Source organism: Phyllobates terribilis, unplaced genomic scaffold, assembly GCF_046119375.1.
Source record: "Phyllobates terribilis strain yellow unplaced genomic scaffold, ASM4611937v1 Scaffold_5__5_contigs__length_657084704, whole genome shotgun sequence".
Lineage (NCBI taxonomy): Eukaryota > Metazoa > Chordata > Amphibia > Anura > Dendrobatidae > Phyllobates > Phyllobates terribilis.
The window spans coordinates 21,987,153-22,004,770 of record NW_027362765.1 but is presented as its reverse complement, the minus strand read 5'-3'; the positions used below and the strand labels follow the sequence as shown (position 1 = coordinate 22,004,770).

At 45.7% G+C, this 17,618-nt stretch overlaps 1 protein-coding gene across 1 annotated transcript in view; it reads right to left on the bottom strand.

The window, feature by feature from the left end:
- The window catches only part of LOC141271386 (uncharacterized), an 83,172-nt gene extending 65,832 nt beyond the window's left edge, over positions 1 to 17,340 (bottom strand). The window contains exon 1 of the mRNA XM_073681479.1: positions 17,274 to 17,340. Coding sequence (XP_073537580.1) covers positions 17,274 to 17,299 — 26 coding nt within the window. The 5' untranslated portion in view covers positions 17,300 to 17,340. The remainder of the gene's footprint in view (positions 1 to 17,273) is intronic.
- Positions 17,341 to 17,618: the final 278 nt, after the last annotated feature.

Sequence of the window (17,618 nt, the reverse complement as noted above, 5' to 3'; positions counted from 1 at the left end):
GGTGCTCCCCGACCTGCACGTCAGTTATTCTGTCTGGCCTGTTAGTTAATATTAAGTCTAAAAGGGCCGTCCCTCTAGTTGGTTCCTGCACAAGTTGTGACAAATGATTGTCTTTGATAATTGACAGAAACCTGTTTACTTTCTGAGATCTACAGCTTTCGGTTTCCCAGTCTATATCGGGGTAGTTGAAGTCCCCCATAATAATCACCTCGTTATTTTTTGCTACTTCGTCTATTTGTCTCATTAATAGACTTTCCGTGGCTTCTGTTATATTTGGTGGTTTATAACAGACTCCTATGATAATTTTATTATTGTTTTTTGCCCCATGTATCTCCACCCATAAGGACTCGACCTCCTCATTTCCCTCCCATACATCCTCCCGTATTGTAGGCTTTAGACACGTCTTTACATATAGACAGACTCCACCCCCTTTCCGATTTCTTCGATCCCTTCTAAACAGACTGTAACCCTGTAAGTTAACTGCCCAGTCATAGCTTTCATCTAACCATGTCTCGGTTATTCCCACTATGTCATAGTTACCTGTAGGTATTTCTGCTTCCAGTTCATCCATCTTGTTTGTTCCAATCTTCTCCCTGTGGATTGTATTAGAAATTTTCTTACCTCCCTTCCAAGTATCTTGTCTTGGACCTTCTTTGTCGCACTTCATATCTTTCATTAGTATGTTCTCTGGTTTCACGTTCTTGTCCATAGGGCGGTAATGTAGAGAAAAGCAGAATCGGGCAAAGAACAGAGACCACCGGGCCTGACGCGAATTGAGTCTCTGGGCGTTTTGTAGATAGGCCAGGTTTTTGTGGTCAGTGTAGATGACCACCGGGTGCAAAGCCCCCTCCAGCAGGTAGCGCTACTCCTCCAGCGCCAATTTGATGGCAAGCAGCTCACGATCTCCTATGGAGTAGTTGCACTCGGATGAGGAGAAGAGCTAGGAGAAGAAGCCGCAGGTTACCATTCTCCCGGACGGGAATTTCTGGGTGAGCACCGCTCCGGCTCCGGAGGAGGAAGCATCAATCTCCAGGAAGAACTGCTTGCTGCAATCCGGACGGTGCAGCACAGGGGCGGAGGAGAAGGCTTGTTTTAGGGAGACGAAGGCCTCCTCCGCTTTGGAAGTCCATTCCTTGGGATTTGCTCCCTTACGGGTGAGCGCGGAGATGGGAGCAGTCCGGGAGGAGAAGTGAGGAATGAAGAGGCGGTAATAATTTGCGAAGCCCAGGAATCGCTGAATCGTCTTCAACCCCTCCGGTCGGGACCATTTTAAGACGGCAGAAACCTTCTCTGGATCCATCCGAAGACCAGTCTCGGAGATAATATATCCCAGCAACGGAAGGGAAGTCTGCTCGAAGAGACATTTTTGAAATTTTGCGTAGAGACAATTCTGCCGGAGCCTTAGCAGAACCTGACGAACATTCCTCCGGTGTGAGGGCAGATCCAGAGAGAAGACCAAGATATCGTCCAGGTATACCACTACGCAAGAATACAAGAGGTCGTGGAAAATGTCATTAACTAGCTCCTGGAAGACGGCTGGAGCATTACAGAGACCAAAGGGCATGACGCGGTATTCATAGTGACCATCCCGAGTGTTGAATGCCGTCTTCCACTTGTCCCCCTGGCGGATCTGGACCAAATTGTACGCCCCACGTAGATCGAGCTTGGTGAAGACCCTCGTGCCTTTACACTGTGTTCCAAATTATTATGCAAATAATATTTTCTCAGATTTTCCCAAATTACCTATATGAATTGCAGCCATTGTAATTTTCCAGTCAAATAACTATTAGAGTACAACTGAAAGGTTTTTGTACAAACTGCCTATGATAACAGTATATTTTTAAAAAAATAAAAACTCAAAATGCATGTTCCAAATTATTATGCACAGCAGAGTTTTCAACCTTTTCATTTTAATAAAGAACAAAAAAATGGTCATTTTTGAAATTATAAGCATTAGCAGGTTATTACAAACTGAAATCAAACAGATTTCAACTCAAAACCAGCCATTCTCCACTCCATCCATCTGGACCATCAAGATCATTTCATGCATGATAATGCCCCGTCTCATGCTGCACATAACACATCTGCATCTTTGGCTGCTATAGGCATAAAAGGGGACAAACTTATGGTGTGGCACCCATGCTCCCCTGACCTCAACCCCATTGAGAACCTCTGGAGCATCATCAAAAGAAGTGTCTATGATGGCGGGAGGCAGTTCACATCTAAGCAACAGCTCTGGGAGGGTATTCTGTCCTCATGCAAAACAATTAAAGCAGAAACCATCCAAAACCTGACAAATTCAATGGACAAGAGAGTTCAGAAGCTCCTTTCGAACAAGGGGTCCTATGTGCAAATGTAACATCACCTAGAATAAAGTTTTGAGTTGAAAACTGTTTGATTTCAGTTTGTAATAACCTGCTAATGCTTATCATTTCAAAAATGACCATTTTTTTGTTTTTTATTAAAATGAAAAGGTTGAAAACTCTGCTGTGCATAATAATTTGGAACATGCATTTTGAGTGCAGTTTGAGTTTTTTATTTTTTAAAAAATATACTGTTATCATAGGCAGTTTGTACAAAAACCTTTCAATTGTACTCTAATAGTTATTTGACTGGAAAATTACAATGACTGCAATTCATATAGGTAATTTGGGAAAATCTGAGAAAATATTATTTGCATAATAATTTGGAACACAGTGTAAGGCGGTCGAACAGCTCCGAGATGAGAGGCAGGGGGTACTTATTCTTGATGGTAATTTGGTTAAGCCCCCTGTAATCGATACACGGCCGTAGCGAGCCGCCTTTCTTTTTAACGGAGAAGAATCCTGCTCCAGCCGGGGAAGTGGATTTCTGAATGAAACCCCTAGCAAGATTCTCATCGATGTACTCAGACATGGCCCGGGTCTCAGCCAGCGACAAGGGGTAGATGCGCCCATGGGGAGGAGAAGCACCAGGTACCAGGTCGATGGGGCAATCATACGGCCTATGAGGTGGTAGTGTCTCAGCCTCCTTCTTGTCGAAGACGTCCGCATAGGACCAGTAGGGTGCCGGCAGACCAGGTAGATTAGCTGGAGTAGACGGAGGTCGAGCCGGGTGAACCGGAACCAGGCAGATCCCATGGCAATCCTGCCCCCAACGGAGCACCTCATCAGATCGCCAATTCAGGATGGGTTCATGCTTCTGTAGCCAGGGTAGACCTAGCAAAAGGGAGTGAGAGAGTCCAGATAGCACATGGAAGGAGATCCTCTCCGAGTGCAGCATTCCCATCTGAAGGGTTACAGGCTCTGTGACGAGCAAGATTGTCACCGGAAGGAGTCTTCCATCCACGGAAGAGATTGCCAATGGTTTGGCCAGACGTTTGGTGGGAATCTGATACTTCTCCACAAAGGACTGAGAAATGAGATTCCCAGCGGCTCCGGAATCCAGGTGTGCGGTTTCAAAGAAGCGGATCTCTCCACAGGAAATAGAAACGGATAGAGTCAAAGACGGAGAGGATTTACTCTTGCCTAGGACGACCTCTCCAAGCGGTCCTAGACACTGGAGTTTCCCGTCTTCACCAGACAGGAACGGATCAGGTGCTCCTTACTACCACAGTAGAAACAGCTCCCCTCGGCTCGGCGTGTCTCTTGGCGAGACTTGACCATCTTGGTCTGGTCAATCTGCATGGGTTTGGGCGAGCGTGCCCGGGGAATTGCTGGTTGGGAAGCAGGTTTCTGGAAAACAGGAGCGAGACGAGGAAATCTTCTCTCCCGGGTAGTCTCCTTAACTCATTCCAAGAAACGGATGTCAATCCAGGTAGCTAGTGACACCAGGTCATCCAGGGTGGTAGGAATGTCCCGGCTGGCTAGCTCGTCCTTAATCCATCCGGAAAGACCCTCCCAGAAGGTGGACACCAGGGCCTCGCTGTTCCAGGCAAGCTCAGATGCGAGGGTACGGAACTGTATGGCATACTGGCCTACGGTGAGACTCCCTTGGAGGAGACGGAGAAGAGAGGAAGCAGTAGAAGTCTTTCGTCCGGGCTCATCGAAGACCTTCTGGAAGGCGGTGAGGAAAGCCAGAAGATCGGACACCAGGGGATCCCCTCTCTCCCATGGAGGATTTAGCCATGCCAATGCTTCCCCGGTGAGGTGAGACATGATGAATGCCACCTTGGCCCGGTCGGAGAGAAACTGATGTGCCAGAAGTTCAAAGTGCAGCGTGCACTGGTTTAGAAAACCCCGACATAAGACGGGGTCACCGCCAAAACGTGGGGGCGCAGAGAGCCAGGGACCAGAGCCGGATGCCATGGCACTGGTAGGCTGAGGCGCCGCCAGAGCGGGTGCCGTCCAGCTCGAGACGGACACAGGTGGGATGGACAGCGTGTCCAGGCGGGAGTTGTAGGTCAGGATGGTTTCCTGTTGGGATCTCTGATGAGAAACCTCCTGGTACAGATCAGCAAGCGAAGGAGCCTGGGGCCACCGGGTTCCATGGCCCGTGCAAACTGTTACGGATCCAGGTGGTAGAACCTCTGTGCTGCGGTGCAAGGAGGAGCCAGAGGGGCGTGACTAAGTATCAACTCTGTCCGACCAAGGTCGCACGGCGGCACAGTCGACTACGTGAACCAGGGAGGAACCGAGAAGAGGGACCAAGTGCCACTCTGGGACCGACCTTGAGTGAGAGGGGGTGATTCCCACGGGTCAGAAGGCAGGAACTGACAGGTACCAAGGATGAGCTTCGGCTGGCAGGCTGATGGGTGGTCCGGGTAGACAAGCAGGCTGGTTAGGCAGATAGTCAGGCAAGCCGGCGGCACAACAGGTAGCTGGCTGGTGCTTCCAGGTAAGCGGGCTAGCAGGGACAGCAGGTAACAGGCAGGTGCTTCCAGGTAAGCAGGCTGGCAGGCACGGCAGGTAACAGGCATGTGCTTCCAGGTAAGCAGGCGGGCAGAGCCCATAGACAGACTGGCGGACTGGACTGTAGACAGATTGTCGGGCTGGAGAGTAGTCAGGCTGGCGGACTGGACTGAAGATCAGACTGGCGGACAGGACTGACTTGCAGAGGACCTGGGGGCTGAAGCAAAGTAAGAATCACAAAGCAACAACCTTGCACGGGCACCTCCATATTGGAGGAGATGCCTTTTATAGGGGAAGTCCTCCGGCCATTGGCCGGGGACTTTTTAGGACGGAGCGCGGCCCCTTTAAAAGAGAGGGAGCGCGCGCCCTAAGCACAGAGCTGGGGAAGCTGCGTGCACCAGCAGCAGCTGCAGGGAGGCCGGAAGACGCCGGTTAAGGACCGCGGCGGTAAGGGGGACGGCGTCTCTGCCGGGCAGGAAGCAGAGACGCCGATGCTACAAAAATATATTGTACCCATAATATTTATTTATTATGAAAAAAAATAAACCAATAAAAGTACACATATTTAGTATCGCCGCATGCGGAACGACCTGACCTATAAAACTGTCCCACTAGTTAACCCCTTTAGTGAACACGGTAAAAAAAAAAATAATAAAAAACTATGTTTATCATCATACCGCCAAACAAAAAATGGAATAACACACGATCAAAAAGACAAATGTAAATAAAAATGGTACCGCTAAAAACGTCATCTTGTCCTGCAAAAAAACAAGCCGCCATACAGCTCCATCATCCGAAAAATAAAAAAGTTATAGCTCTCAAAATAAAGCGATACAAAAAAAGTTTTTCTAGAAAAAAGCTTTTATTGTGTAAAAGCGAGAAAAACATTAAAAAACTATATAAATGCGGTACCGCTGTAAACGTACTGACCAGAAGAATAAAGTTGCCTTATCAATTTTACAACACGCGGAACGGCATAAAAAAAAACCTCAGGAATTAAATTCAGGAATTGCTGGTTATTGTTTATTCCGCCTCCCAAAAATCGGAATAGAAAGCGATCAAAAAATATCACGTGCCCGAAAATGGTACCAAAAAAAACGTCAACTTGTCCCCCAAAAAACAAGCCCTTACATGATTCTATTGGCCAAAATATGGAAAAATTATAGCTCTCAAAATATGGGGATGCAAAAACTAGTCTTTGAAAAAAAAAGCGTTTTTTAGTGTGTTACAGCTGTCAGTCATAAAAACCCGATATGAATCTGGTATCGCTGTGATTGCACCAAACCGAAGAATAAAGTTGTCTAATCACTTATACCGCATGAGGAACAGAGTAAAAATAAACTCTAGGGTTAGGTTTGTGCTAGGGTTAGGGTTGGGCTAGGGTTAGGGTTGGGCTAGGGTTTGGGTTGGGCTAGGGTTAGGGTTGGGCTAGGGTTAGGGTTGGGCTAGAGTTAGGGTTGTATTAGGTGTGGGGTTAGGGTTGGGATTTTTTCAAAAGTAAAGAAAAAAAAATGATGACGATATGGCAACAAGTGTTGAGCGCAAGTGCTTGCTACTTGACTTTGCAGCGGGAGCTTGGGTATGCAGAGTATCGCGGGTGTTTGAGTGACATGCTTGAGTCTCTGCCCCATATGCTTCGCAGCCAAACAAAACGTTGCTGGGATCACCTGCCATGCACGAGCGATCCCAGCATGTTTTTTTGGGTGTCTAACAACCGTGAAACATGCGAGGCGGGGAGTCGAACATGTTACTCAAGCACCCGTGATACATGGTGCATACCCGAGTACCCGAGTACTTGCGAGCACTTGTGCTCAAGGCTAATGACAACTTATTCAATAAGATGATCTAATGTTATCAAATTCTGTCTTACCTCTGGGTTCAAAATGTACACTATACCCCTTGATAAAATCCTTGAGGGGTCTAGTTTCCAAAATGGAGTCAATTGTCGGGGGTTTCCACTATTTAGGCACATCAGGGGCTCCTGAAATGCGACATGGCGTCTGTTCTTGATTCCAGACAATTTTATACTCAAAAAGTCACACAGTGCTCCTTCCCTTCTGAACCCTGACGTGCGCCCAAACAGTGTATTTTCCACATATATGTGGTATTGGCGCACTCAGGAGAAATTGCACAACAGTTTTTAGGTTCCCTTTTCTCCTCTGACCCTTGTGAAAATAAAATATTTGGGGCTAAAAGGTCATTTTTGTGGAAAAAGTTAGATTTTTTTATTTTCACGGCTCCACGTTATAAACTTTTGTGAAGCACCTGGGGGGTTCAAGGTGCTCACCACCATCTAGATAAGTCAAATGGCGCTCCTTCCCTTCCGTGCGCCCAAGCAGTGGTTTTCCCCCACATATGGGGTATCGGCTTACTCAGGAGAAATTGCACAACAAGCTGAATGGTGCAATTTCTCCTGTTACCCTTATGAAAATGCAAAACTGGGGGCTGAAAAACATTTTTGTAGGAAAAATGTGAAAATTTTATTTTCACGGCTCAATGTTACAAACTTCTGTGAAGCACCTGGGGATTCAAGGTGCTCACCACACATCTAGATAAGTTCCCTGAGGGGTCTAGTTTCCAAAATGGTATCACTTGTGGGGGGTTTTCACTGTTTAGGCACATCAGGAGCTCTCCAAATGCTACATGGCGTCCGCTAATTATTCAAGCAAATTTTACATTCAAAAAGTCAAATGGCGCTCCTTCCCTTCTGAGCCCTGCCGTGCGGCATGGTTTTTCCCAACGTATGGGGTATCTACGTGCTCAGGGGAAATTGCACAACAAATTTTGGGGTCTATTTTTTCCTGTTACCCCTGCAAAAATAAAACCTGCAAAAATAAAAAAATTGGGGTCTAAAGTAACACTTTTGTGAAAAAAGTTAAATATTAATTTTTTATCTTCCCCATTCCAAAAATTCATGTGAAGCACCTGAAGGGTTAATAAACTTCTTGAATGTGGTTTTGAACACCTTGAGGGGTGCAGTTTTTAGAATGGTGTCACTTTTGGGTATTTTCTGTCATAAAGGCCCCTCAAAGTCACTTCAAATGTGATGTGGTCCTTAAAAAAATGGTTTTGTAAATTTTGTTGGAAAAATGAGAAATCGCTAGTCAACTTTTAACCCTTATAGCTCCCTAATAAAAAAAAATATTGGTTCCAAAATTGTGCTGATGTAAAGTAGACATGGGGGAAAATGTTATTTATTAACTATTTTACGTGACATATCTCTCTGATTTAAGGGCATAAAAATTCAAATTTTGAAAATTGCGAAATTTTCACCAAATTACCGATTTTTTTCCACAAATAAACGCAAGTGATATCGAATAAATTTTACCACTATTATGCAGTACAATATTTCACGAAAAAGCATTCTCAGAATCAGAGGGATCCGTTGAAGCGTTCCAGAAGTATTACCTCATAAAGTGACAGTGGTCAGAATTGTAAAAATTAGTGAATATGAATATGCACAACTTCATAAGGTTCGTAGCCATTCCCACACCCCTCTAACAATTGCAATACTGAGTCACCCATTGCGCCTTGTTCTCTCCTCTCTTTACAGAATTGTAAAAATTGGCCCGGTCATTAACGTGGAAACCACCCTCGGGGGTAAAGGGGTTAACTCTCCTGTGTATGCTAATGAGTTCAAAGCACATCTTTTTGCACCAATTTTTTCACTATATATTCATGTCATGCCTCTTCCATTATAAATAAGGTAATACTTCCCAATAGAGATGAGCGAGCACTAAAATGCTCGAGTGCTCGGTATTCGAATCGAGCAGGAGAGATGCTCGGATGGGCTGGACTCTAGTACCAAGTATAATGTAAGTCAATGGGAAACTCAAGCATTTTTCTGGAAGACCCTAACAGGAGGGCTGAAGGTGGAAGCAGGAAAATCACTGAAATGGTTGGAAACAGCGCTCAAATGGAATGGGAGGAGCATGGGGAAGACGCCTGGACGCATCTCTGACTCTCAGGTCGCTGCTGGGACAATGTTGTCAGAGTGACAATAAAACATACAAAACCGAAGATAGCCTTAAAATAGATATTACAGGAAAAAATGGTAAGTGCCCACGGTGAAGAAATGCTCCGGATTTTTCCTGAGCATTTATGCATCTCCCTGGCAGAAAAAACACATGCAGATTTTACATGCGTTTTTCCTGCCAGGGACAAGCATAATTGAAGAGTTTTGATCATGCAATTTCGCATGCGGGTTGTCAAGCGATTTCCAAGTGATTTTAGCATCACTTGGAAAGTGCTTGACAACTTGGTCACACTATATAAATCCATGCAACCAGCATGTATTTTATATAGTGTGACCAAGTTAGTTAAAAAAAAGAATAAAAATGGTAAAAAATAAAAAAAAACATTATACTTAGCTTCTGATGGCCCCCGGTCTCCTTATCCGATGCGTCCGGTCTTCCCGGTGTTTCGCGGTTGTGTAAAAGGACCTGCCATGACGTCATTTAGTTATGTGACAGGTCAGCGGTCCCGTGACCAGTCACATGACTAAATGACGTCATGGCAGGTCCTTTTAGCCCATCGCGAGCTGCCGGGAAGCCAGGACGCACCATAGAGGAGACCGGGGGCCATCAGAAGCTAAGTATAATGTATATTTTTTATTTTAATTCTTTTTTTTTAACAGGTACTATGGTACCCGGGTCTGGAGGAGAGTCTCCTCTTCTCCAAAATCAATGGCGGTGAAAACGCCGCGATTACACAAAATAATTGGTAGTGCTGCGGATTTTTTCGCAATGATAATCCGCAGCGGAAATTTCCGCAGCATGTGCACAGCACATGCGGTTTATCATTGGGGAACATAGCAGACCTTCTAACAAGCGTTTTTAAGCGTTTCTGCAGCGGAATTGCCGCTGCGAAAACGCTTGAAAACGCATCGTGGGCACACAGCCTAAGAAACATTCTTTCCTGTATAATTTTACTTGCATATAAGGCAAAATTAAAAAGAGAAAAAAAAAGTCTCCTCCACCCTTTTATAGCTGAGCCAACTCTCACCTTATTTCCCTGTCGCCTATGACTACAGTAGATGACCTAGTACAGGGAGAAATAAAACTACACCCACTAACAGTCACTGGTAAATGTAATTTTAACAACTACCTCTTGAAGCTCATCAAGAGAATGCCAAGAGTGTGCAAAGCAGTCATCAAAGCAAAAGGTGGCTACTTTGAAGAACCTAGAATATAAGACATATTTTCAGTTGCTTCCCACTTTTTTGTTAAGTATATAATTCCACATGTGTTAATTCATAGTTTTGATGCCTTCAGTGTGAATGTACAATTTTCATAGTTATATATATATATCCCACAGGGGTAAATGTTTTTTTTTTCAGCCCTTGCACTTAGTGCATTGACACAATTCTTTGTTTTTTTTACTTTAACTTTCAGTTTTGTCCAGCAGATCTCTGTTGTCAATCTCTCTACACTAAGACCCTGTAAAAATTTGGAGAGCAGGCCGCATGACGACCCCTCTAAAAATTTGGAGTGAGGGTCACCTGATGATCCTGTAGATATGGTGGTGGAGGAGGAGGACAAGAAAAAGAAGAAACCATGAATAACAGTATACCATTTTTTGGGTGGGAAGGGGTGCATGAGAATACACAAGAACAAAAAGGAACATTTGAATTTGCTTTATGTTCCGCTGCTGTTATCCAGTGAGCTTGAGAAGTCTGGGCCAATGCAGGCCTTGTTCATTTTGATAAAAGTCAGCCTGTCAGCATTTTCTGTTGAGAGGCGGATGCACCTATCAATTATTATGCCCCCGGTGGCACTAAAAACCTGCTCTGACAAAACGCTAGCAGCAGTGAAGGCCAGCACCTCCAAAGCGTAGAAGGACAGTTTATGCCACATGTCCAGCTTGGATACCCAATAGTTGTACGACACACAGGAATCATGGAGGACGGTGGTACGGTCAGCTAGGTACTCCATCATCTTCCAAAGCTTTTCCCTCCTTGTCAGACTACCCTGCACATCAGTGCCTGGGCCTAGGTACTGGGAGGGTCTAATGAAACTGTCCCAGACATTTGATAGTTGTCCCCTACCTCTGCTGGACCTGGTGTTCATCTCCCTCGTCTCTCCTCATTGGTTGCCCAAGGATCTATGACCTCTGCCGCCAGCGTTGTCAGATGGGAATTTTTGGAATAATTGTTCGATTATGGCCTTCTGGTATTGCACCATTTTACTAGCCCTCTCTGTTACAGGAAGGAGAGATGGAAAGTTCTCCTTGTAGCATGGGTCGAGAAGGATGAACAACCAGTCATCATTGCTGGTCAAAATGCATATAACGCGAGGGTCACGGGAAAGGCAGTGGGACATAAAGTGAGACGAGTGACTCCAAATTTTTGGCAATCCTTGCATTCACTGCATAGGCAAACACAATGGGAGACCCACTTCCTAATAATGGGAACATTGTTTCCAGGAGGCCCTCTGACCTCCACGTCTCTTCCAAGAGGCATTGGAGTGCATCCAAATTTTTGGCAACCCTTGCATTCACTGCATAGGCAAACATAATGGGAGACCCACTTCCTAATAATGGGAACATTGTTTTCAGAAGGCCCTCTGACTTCCACGTCTCTTCCAAGGGGCATTTGAGTGCCTCCAAATTTTTGGCAACCCTTGCATTCACTGCATAGGCAAACACAATGGGAGACCTACTTCCTAATAATGGGAACATTGTTTTCAGGAGGCCCTTCTTTAAGTCTCTTCAAAGGGGTATTGGGGTGCATCCAAATTTTCAAAGTGGTATTGGGGTGAGTCCAAATTTTGGGCAGCCCTGCCACTCACTGCATACGCAATAACAGTATAGGAAACCCACTCTTTAGTAATGGGAACAATAAAACATAGCCGGCTGATGGCTCTCTAAGAATAGTGATGGTCGACTGCTGGCCCTTTAAGAATCGTAAAGGCCACTTGATGGCCCTATAAAAATAGGCTTTATGACTTTCAGATCCCTCCTTCATAAATGAAACACGATGTGTCTGATGAGATCTCACACACCACATGGCTAGATAAGGTTGTAAAATGTTAAAATGACATTTCCTGATGAATGCATTTGTCACGGTTGAAAGCAATGCAAAAGTGCAAAAACGCATCAAAAACACTACATGTGAACATAGCCCAAGGTGTGGAGGAGCATTTTTGTTTTTGGTTATTTATTTTGCTTTATATACAAGTCATTACCCTGGAAAGGATGTTCCTTTACATATTTCCCAGGAAAATCCATTTTGGTTTCGTTTTTGTATGTTTTATTATGAGTCAGGAAAAGTGGCGTAATACCTCTGACAACGTTGTTGACAGAAGTGACCTGGGAGTCAGAATGCTTCCAGGCGTCTTCCCCATGCTGTTCCCATGTCATTTGAGCACTGTTCCCTCTGCAGACCGCCGGGGGGGAGCCGCCTGAAAAATGCTCGAGTTTCCCATAGACTTACATTGGGCTCGTTGCTCGGGTCGAGCACCCGAGTATTCCAATGTGCTCAACCTGAGCATCGAGCACCCAAGCATTTTAGTGCTCGCCCATCACTTGTGGTCTCTAAATGAAGGTAAAATCATAATAGAAAATATGATATCACTTTTGGGTTTCTGGGATCAACGTGCGATAAGTTATCCCAAAAAACAGGTTTTTAATACAAATCTGAAGGGTGGAAACCCCCCCTGTGAGGTCATCACAGGGGGGGTCTCTCCCTTCAGCATAAAAGAGTTTGCTGAGGCTGGAATCGTGTTCTTTGTCCGGGAGTATATTCTATCATAGCGGATGACCCTGTTCGATAACAGTCTCTCCTCCATCTATACTGAATCGTTGCAACGGTCTTTATAGTGTAAGTTTCTCCTTTTAACCCGTTTTATTTGTGTAACTGCTTATGTATTTCAATGTCTCCTTTGTAATATCCTTGTATATATTTTTCCTAAACACTGCCTCCCTTTTGGATTAAATATAAAATGTAATAGTTCTGTTTCTTTTGTCCTGTAATAGTTCCCTCCCCTGAAGCCATATACGCTACCAAAATGCATAAACACGTATTCCATGCCTTGGAATCCAGAGGTGTGACGCCCATACGCTCACTGGTCGCTTGCCGATACCCAAGTAGAGAGTAGGCTGGATCGTGTGCTCGTGGTTCCGGACGAAATACTGACAGCGTGACGGGAATGGTGAGATACTGCGTGATCTCCCCAGTGTTGTCCCTGTGGAGTTCATGACATTGAGCATGTGGGACAGACATGGTATGTGTGCAAGCTTGCCAAGCTTCAGAGCCACCACCAGGTTACAGCCATTATCCCACACGACCATGCCTGGTTGTAGGTTGAGCGGTGAGAGACACAAATCTGTCTCTTTCCAAAACTATGTGGCAGTGTGCTATTTGTCATCTAAACAAATTAGTTTCAGCAGTACCTGTTGCCACTTCACCGAGACAGTGGTGCATGGATTATATCTTGCAACTGATGTGGACGACGTGTTCAGAGATGACAATTTGGAGATAAAGGAGGAGGGGATGTGGCAACTAGTGTATAAGGTTCAGGAAACCAGGCTGCAACTAGGATCCGCAATCCCTTGCCGTTAGTAGCACGTGTGCAGTCCAAAGATCCTACTCGGTCCCGACCTCCACAAGGTTCACCCAGTGTGCAGTGTGTAGGGAAATGTAGCATCCATGGCCACAAGCACTAGCCCATGTGTCGGTCATTAAGTGGACCTTCCCAGTAACTGCATTGGTCAGGGCACGGGTGATGTTATGGGATATGTGCTGTTGTAAGGTGGCGTCTGTGTCCACAAGCCTAAACGGCAACATTTCCAGGGCGAGCAGTCTGGAAATGCGCCCGTCTAGTGTTTGGGCATGTGTATGGCTGGGTATTGGCGTTTGCACTTCAAGGCCTGGGATAGGGACAGCTGAACACTGTGCTGGGGCAAATAATTGGACATGGTTGCTGATGGTGCTTGCGAATGTGCAATGACAGGTGCAAAGCGGGAGGCATCCAAGCATGCATACTGGACAGGGGATTGGCAAGCACGTAGCACAGGGGAAGAGGTAGTGGTGTCACCCGTAAACACTGATTGTTGACACAGACTTTTGGCCCACCTAGTCAGGTGCTTTGATCACATATGCCTGAGCATGGTGGTGGCGATCAGGCTGGTAGTGGTCAGGCCCCTGCTGATGCTGATAAGGCACAGGTTGCAAATGACCATTCTTTTATTGTCTGCACTTTCTTTAAAAAAGCGCCAAACTGGGGAACACCGACACTTAGCCTGGGAACTTTCCGTCTTTGTGGGTGCTCTGGGGAACAGTTGCCCACCTTCTCCCTCTGGCCACTCCACTACCTCTTCCTGCCTGTTGTGACTTGTTGACTTAACAACATCATGTGTTAGCAACTGTGTCTCATCATCATCTATCTCTTGACACACTAATTGCTGTTCCCCTTCTGACCATGGCTACTCAAATATTTGGTTATCACTACACACGATCTCCTCATGTCCCTCTTGAAAAGTGCTGGATGAAAGGCCAGACTCAATAAATGGAAATGTAAAGAGCTCCTCAGGGTGTCTGACTGTTAGATCACTTGTCTCCTGGGACTCACCATGGTGAGAGTAAGGAGGATCAGAGTGAAGATTATGTGGTCCAGACTCTTGGCTAGTGAGACTGGACTGTGTGTAAGACAGGGTGGTGCTGGGAAACAAACTGGAAGCATTATCTGACATCCAACCGATCACCTGTTCGCACTGTTCTGGCTTCAAAAGTGGTGTCCCGCACCCCCATGCAAAATGAGACAGGAAGCTAGGTCTCATGGATGAGCGTGTTTGTTGCGCTCCTGCAGCAGGCACAGTTTCACCTGTAAGCAATCCAAAAGAAAAAAAGGTTTGTTCCAGCTTCATTAAAAAAATCTGTTTTTTATTTAAACATGATAAAATCGATCAAGTTGCAGGTTCACATGACATTCCATATAGCTTTTGAAATGCGTTGCTATCAAGCGGAATGTCATGTGAACCTGTAACTTGATCAAATTTATCATGTTTAAATAAAAAAACAGATTTTTTTAATGAAGCTGGAGCAAATCTTTTTTTCTTTTGGATTGCTTACATGTGTGGCCGCACAAGTTTTCCGCTTCTACGCGCCAAATACTGCTATAGGTGAGCTGGTATTTCTTCTATCTTTTTACACAGTTTCACCAGGCCTTCAGCCTCTGCATGCACCATCAGTAGCACGTCCACTTCCTCTTCCCTTACCGCACACCTTGCGCTTTTTAAATTAGATATATAATATATGCCTGCAAAATTTCTGTTATTAATAGGGAAATGAAAATATGTAGCCTTGAAAATAACTTTTCTTTTTGGGTTTCAGCAGCACTGCGGTATACCTATAGAAGGACTGTAAGGCAATAAACCCCACCTATATGCCACTAATTAAAAAAATATACCTCCTCTACCAGCTATCCCTACATTGAATGGAGGTAACAGCAGTTTTACTAGGGAAAGGACATGATGTAGCCCTGATAAGGACTTTTGCTTTAATGGTGCAGCAGTATACAAAAACTGCAAGAGCAATATTAAACACCACCTATATGCCTGCTCTAAAATAAGCTCTCGCTCCTATAACACCACTCCCTGAACTGCTTCCAGAGGAGAGTGCGCAGAGCATCGCATCACCGGGTCTTATATAAGACCCGATGACGCTGGCCAAACACAGTAATGCCAGTAGCCAACATGGCTATGGCATTACCGTGTATGACATGCAATCCCCACATTTTCATTGGCTGTCTAACAGGTGCAAAACATGTGGGGCAAGGACTCGAACATGGCGCTCAAGCATCCACAATACTTGATCGAGTAAAGAGAGTACCCGAGCACCCCAATGAGTATTGAGCAGTGGTGAGCACACTCACTCATCACTACTTCCCAAATTTGGGAACTGTCCTGGGAGTATGTCCCAATTTCAACCGCATCTGTGTCTTCAGAGCATAGATACAGTTGAATATAATTGTGGAGCAAGGATCCGAGAGGTCCTTATTTCACAATTCCTTCGATGTAAAGCCTGAAGGTCCTGCAAAGAACCCGAGAATATTACACAAAGACGCTGGCAGCAAAGAACAGTAAGGCTATGTGCCCACGATGTAAAAATGATCAGGATTTTTTCCTGAGCGTTTCTGCATCTCCCTGGCAGAAAAAAACGCATGCGGATTGTACATGCGGATTGTACATGCGGATTGTACATGCGTTTTCCTGCCAGGGACATGCGGAAGTGAAGCGTTCTTCACATGCATTTCCGTATGTGGGTTGACAAGCCCTTTCCAAGCGATTTTAGCATCACTTGGAAAGTGCTTGTCAACTTGGTCAAACTATATAAATCCATGCAACCGGCATGGATTTATATAGTGTGACCGTAAAAGAATGGTAAAAAATAAATATATACTTACCCTCCGATGGCCCCTGCAGTCTTGCTTCACCGGCTGCCGGCAGCAGTATACTGAAGGACCTGCCGATGTCAGCGTCGCGTGATGCGTCACATGACTATGACGTCAGCGCAGGTCCTTCCGTCCATCGCAAACTGCAGGCAAGCAAGGAGGAGCGCAGCAGGGGCCGCCAGAAGGTAAGTATATATTTATTTTTTATTTTATTCTTTTTTTTACAGTTTCTATGGTACCCGGGTCTGGAGGAGAGTCTCCTGTTCTCCACACCCAGGTACCATCCGCACATTAGAACGCATGGAATGCGCATCTACATATACAGTGATGCGTAATCCATGCGGTCTAATGCAAGTCAATGGCGGCGAAAACGCACTTCCGCAAAATAATTGGTAGTGCTGCGGATTTTTCCGCAATGATAATCCGCAGCGGAAATTTCCGCAGCATGTGCACAGCAAAGCGGATTATCATTGGAGAACATGGCAGACCTTCTACAAAGCGTTTTTTAAGCGTTTCTGCAGCGTTTTTGCCGCAGCGGAAACCCTTAAAAAATGCATCGTGGGCACACAGCCTAACACAGCAGTAGGAAGCAGTGTTGTAACAGGCAAATGTGATGTGTTTGGGCATCATACTGTGCACAAAGGACTGTGGGCGGGATCATACTATGTGTGAGAATACAGGGGAATCATACTGTGTGTGGTGGAACAGTGGGGCGATCATACTGCATTTTATCTGAGGTACACCAAGAGAGAGATAGAACCACCTCCATTTTCTGACCACTGACCGCAGTTATTGCTACAAGTGCAGTTATCAGTCTGCGCAGTGTGAATGGGATCTGAGGAAACCACTGAGATATTCCTGGCCTCCAGTATCAGGTACTCGCTGCTATACTAATCCTGCACTTGTTCTCTCTGAACAGCAGAGGGCGCAGTAACAGCCAATCCCTTTGCTCCTCTATAGTCGCCCTGGTAACAGTCTAACACCGACCCAGGAATAGTCTAATTGCTGAAGGGGTTAATGTCTCTGCACCCAGTAATGGGGGATCTCCACATACCTCCACCTGCAGAGCCGCCACCACATATATGGCTGTTCTGTGCGCACAGGACCTGTGATGAGGTCACAGGAGGGGAGGAGTCAGGGGTCACATGATCAGGGGCCTCAGTGGATGCAGGACTCTGCTGTGCTGGTTGTCATGGTGCTGGATGAGCTGAAGTTTATGTGTGGGGTCAGGAGGGGTTTACAGTGTGGATGTAGCAGAGCCGTGTGTGTACGAGGTGTACGGAGCAGAGCCGTGTGTGTACGAGGTGTACGGAGCAGAGCCGCGCGTGTACGAGGTGTACGGAGCGGAGCCGCGTGTATACGAGGCGTACGGAGCAGAGCCGTGTGTACGAGGCGTACG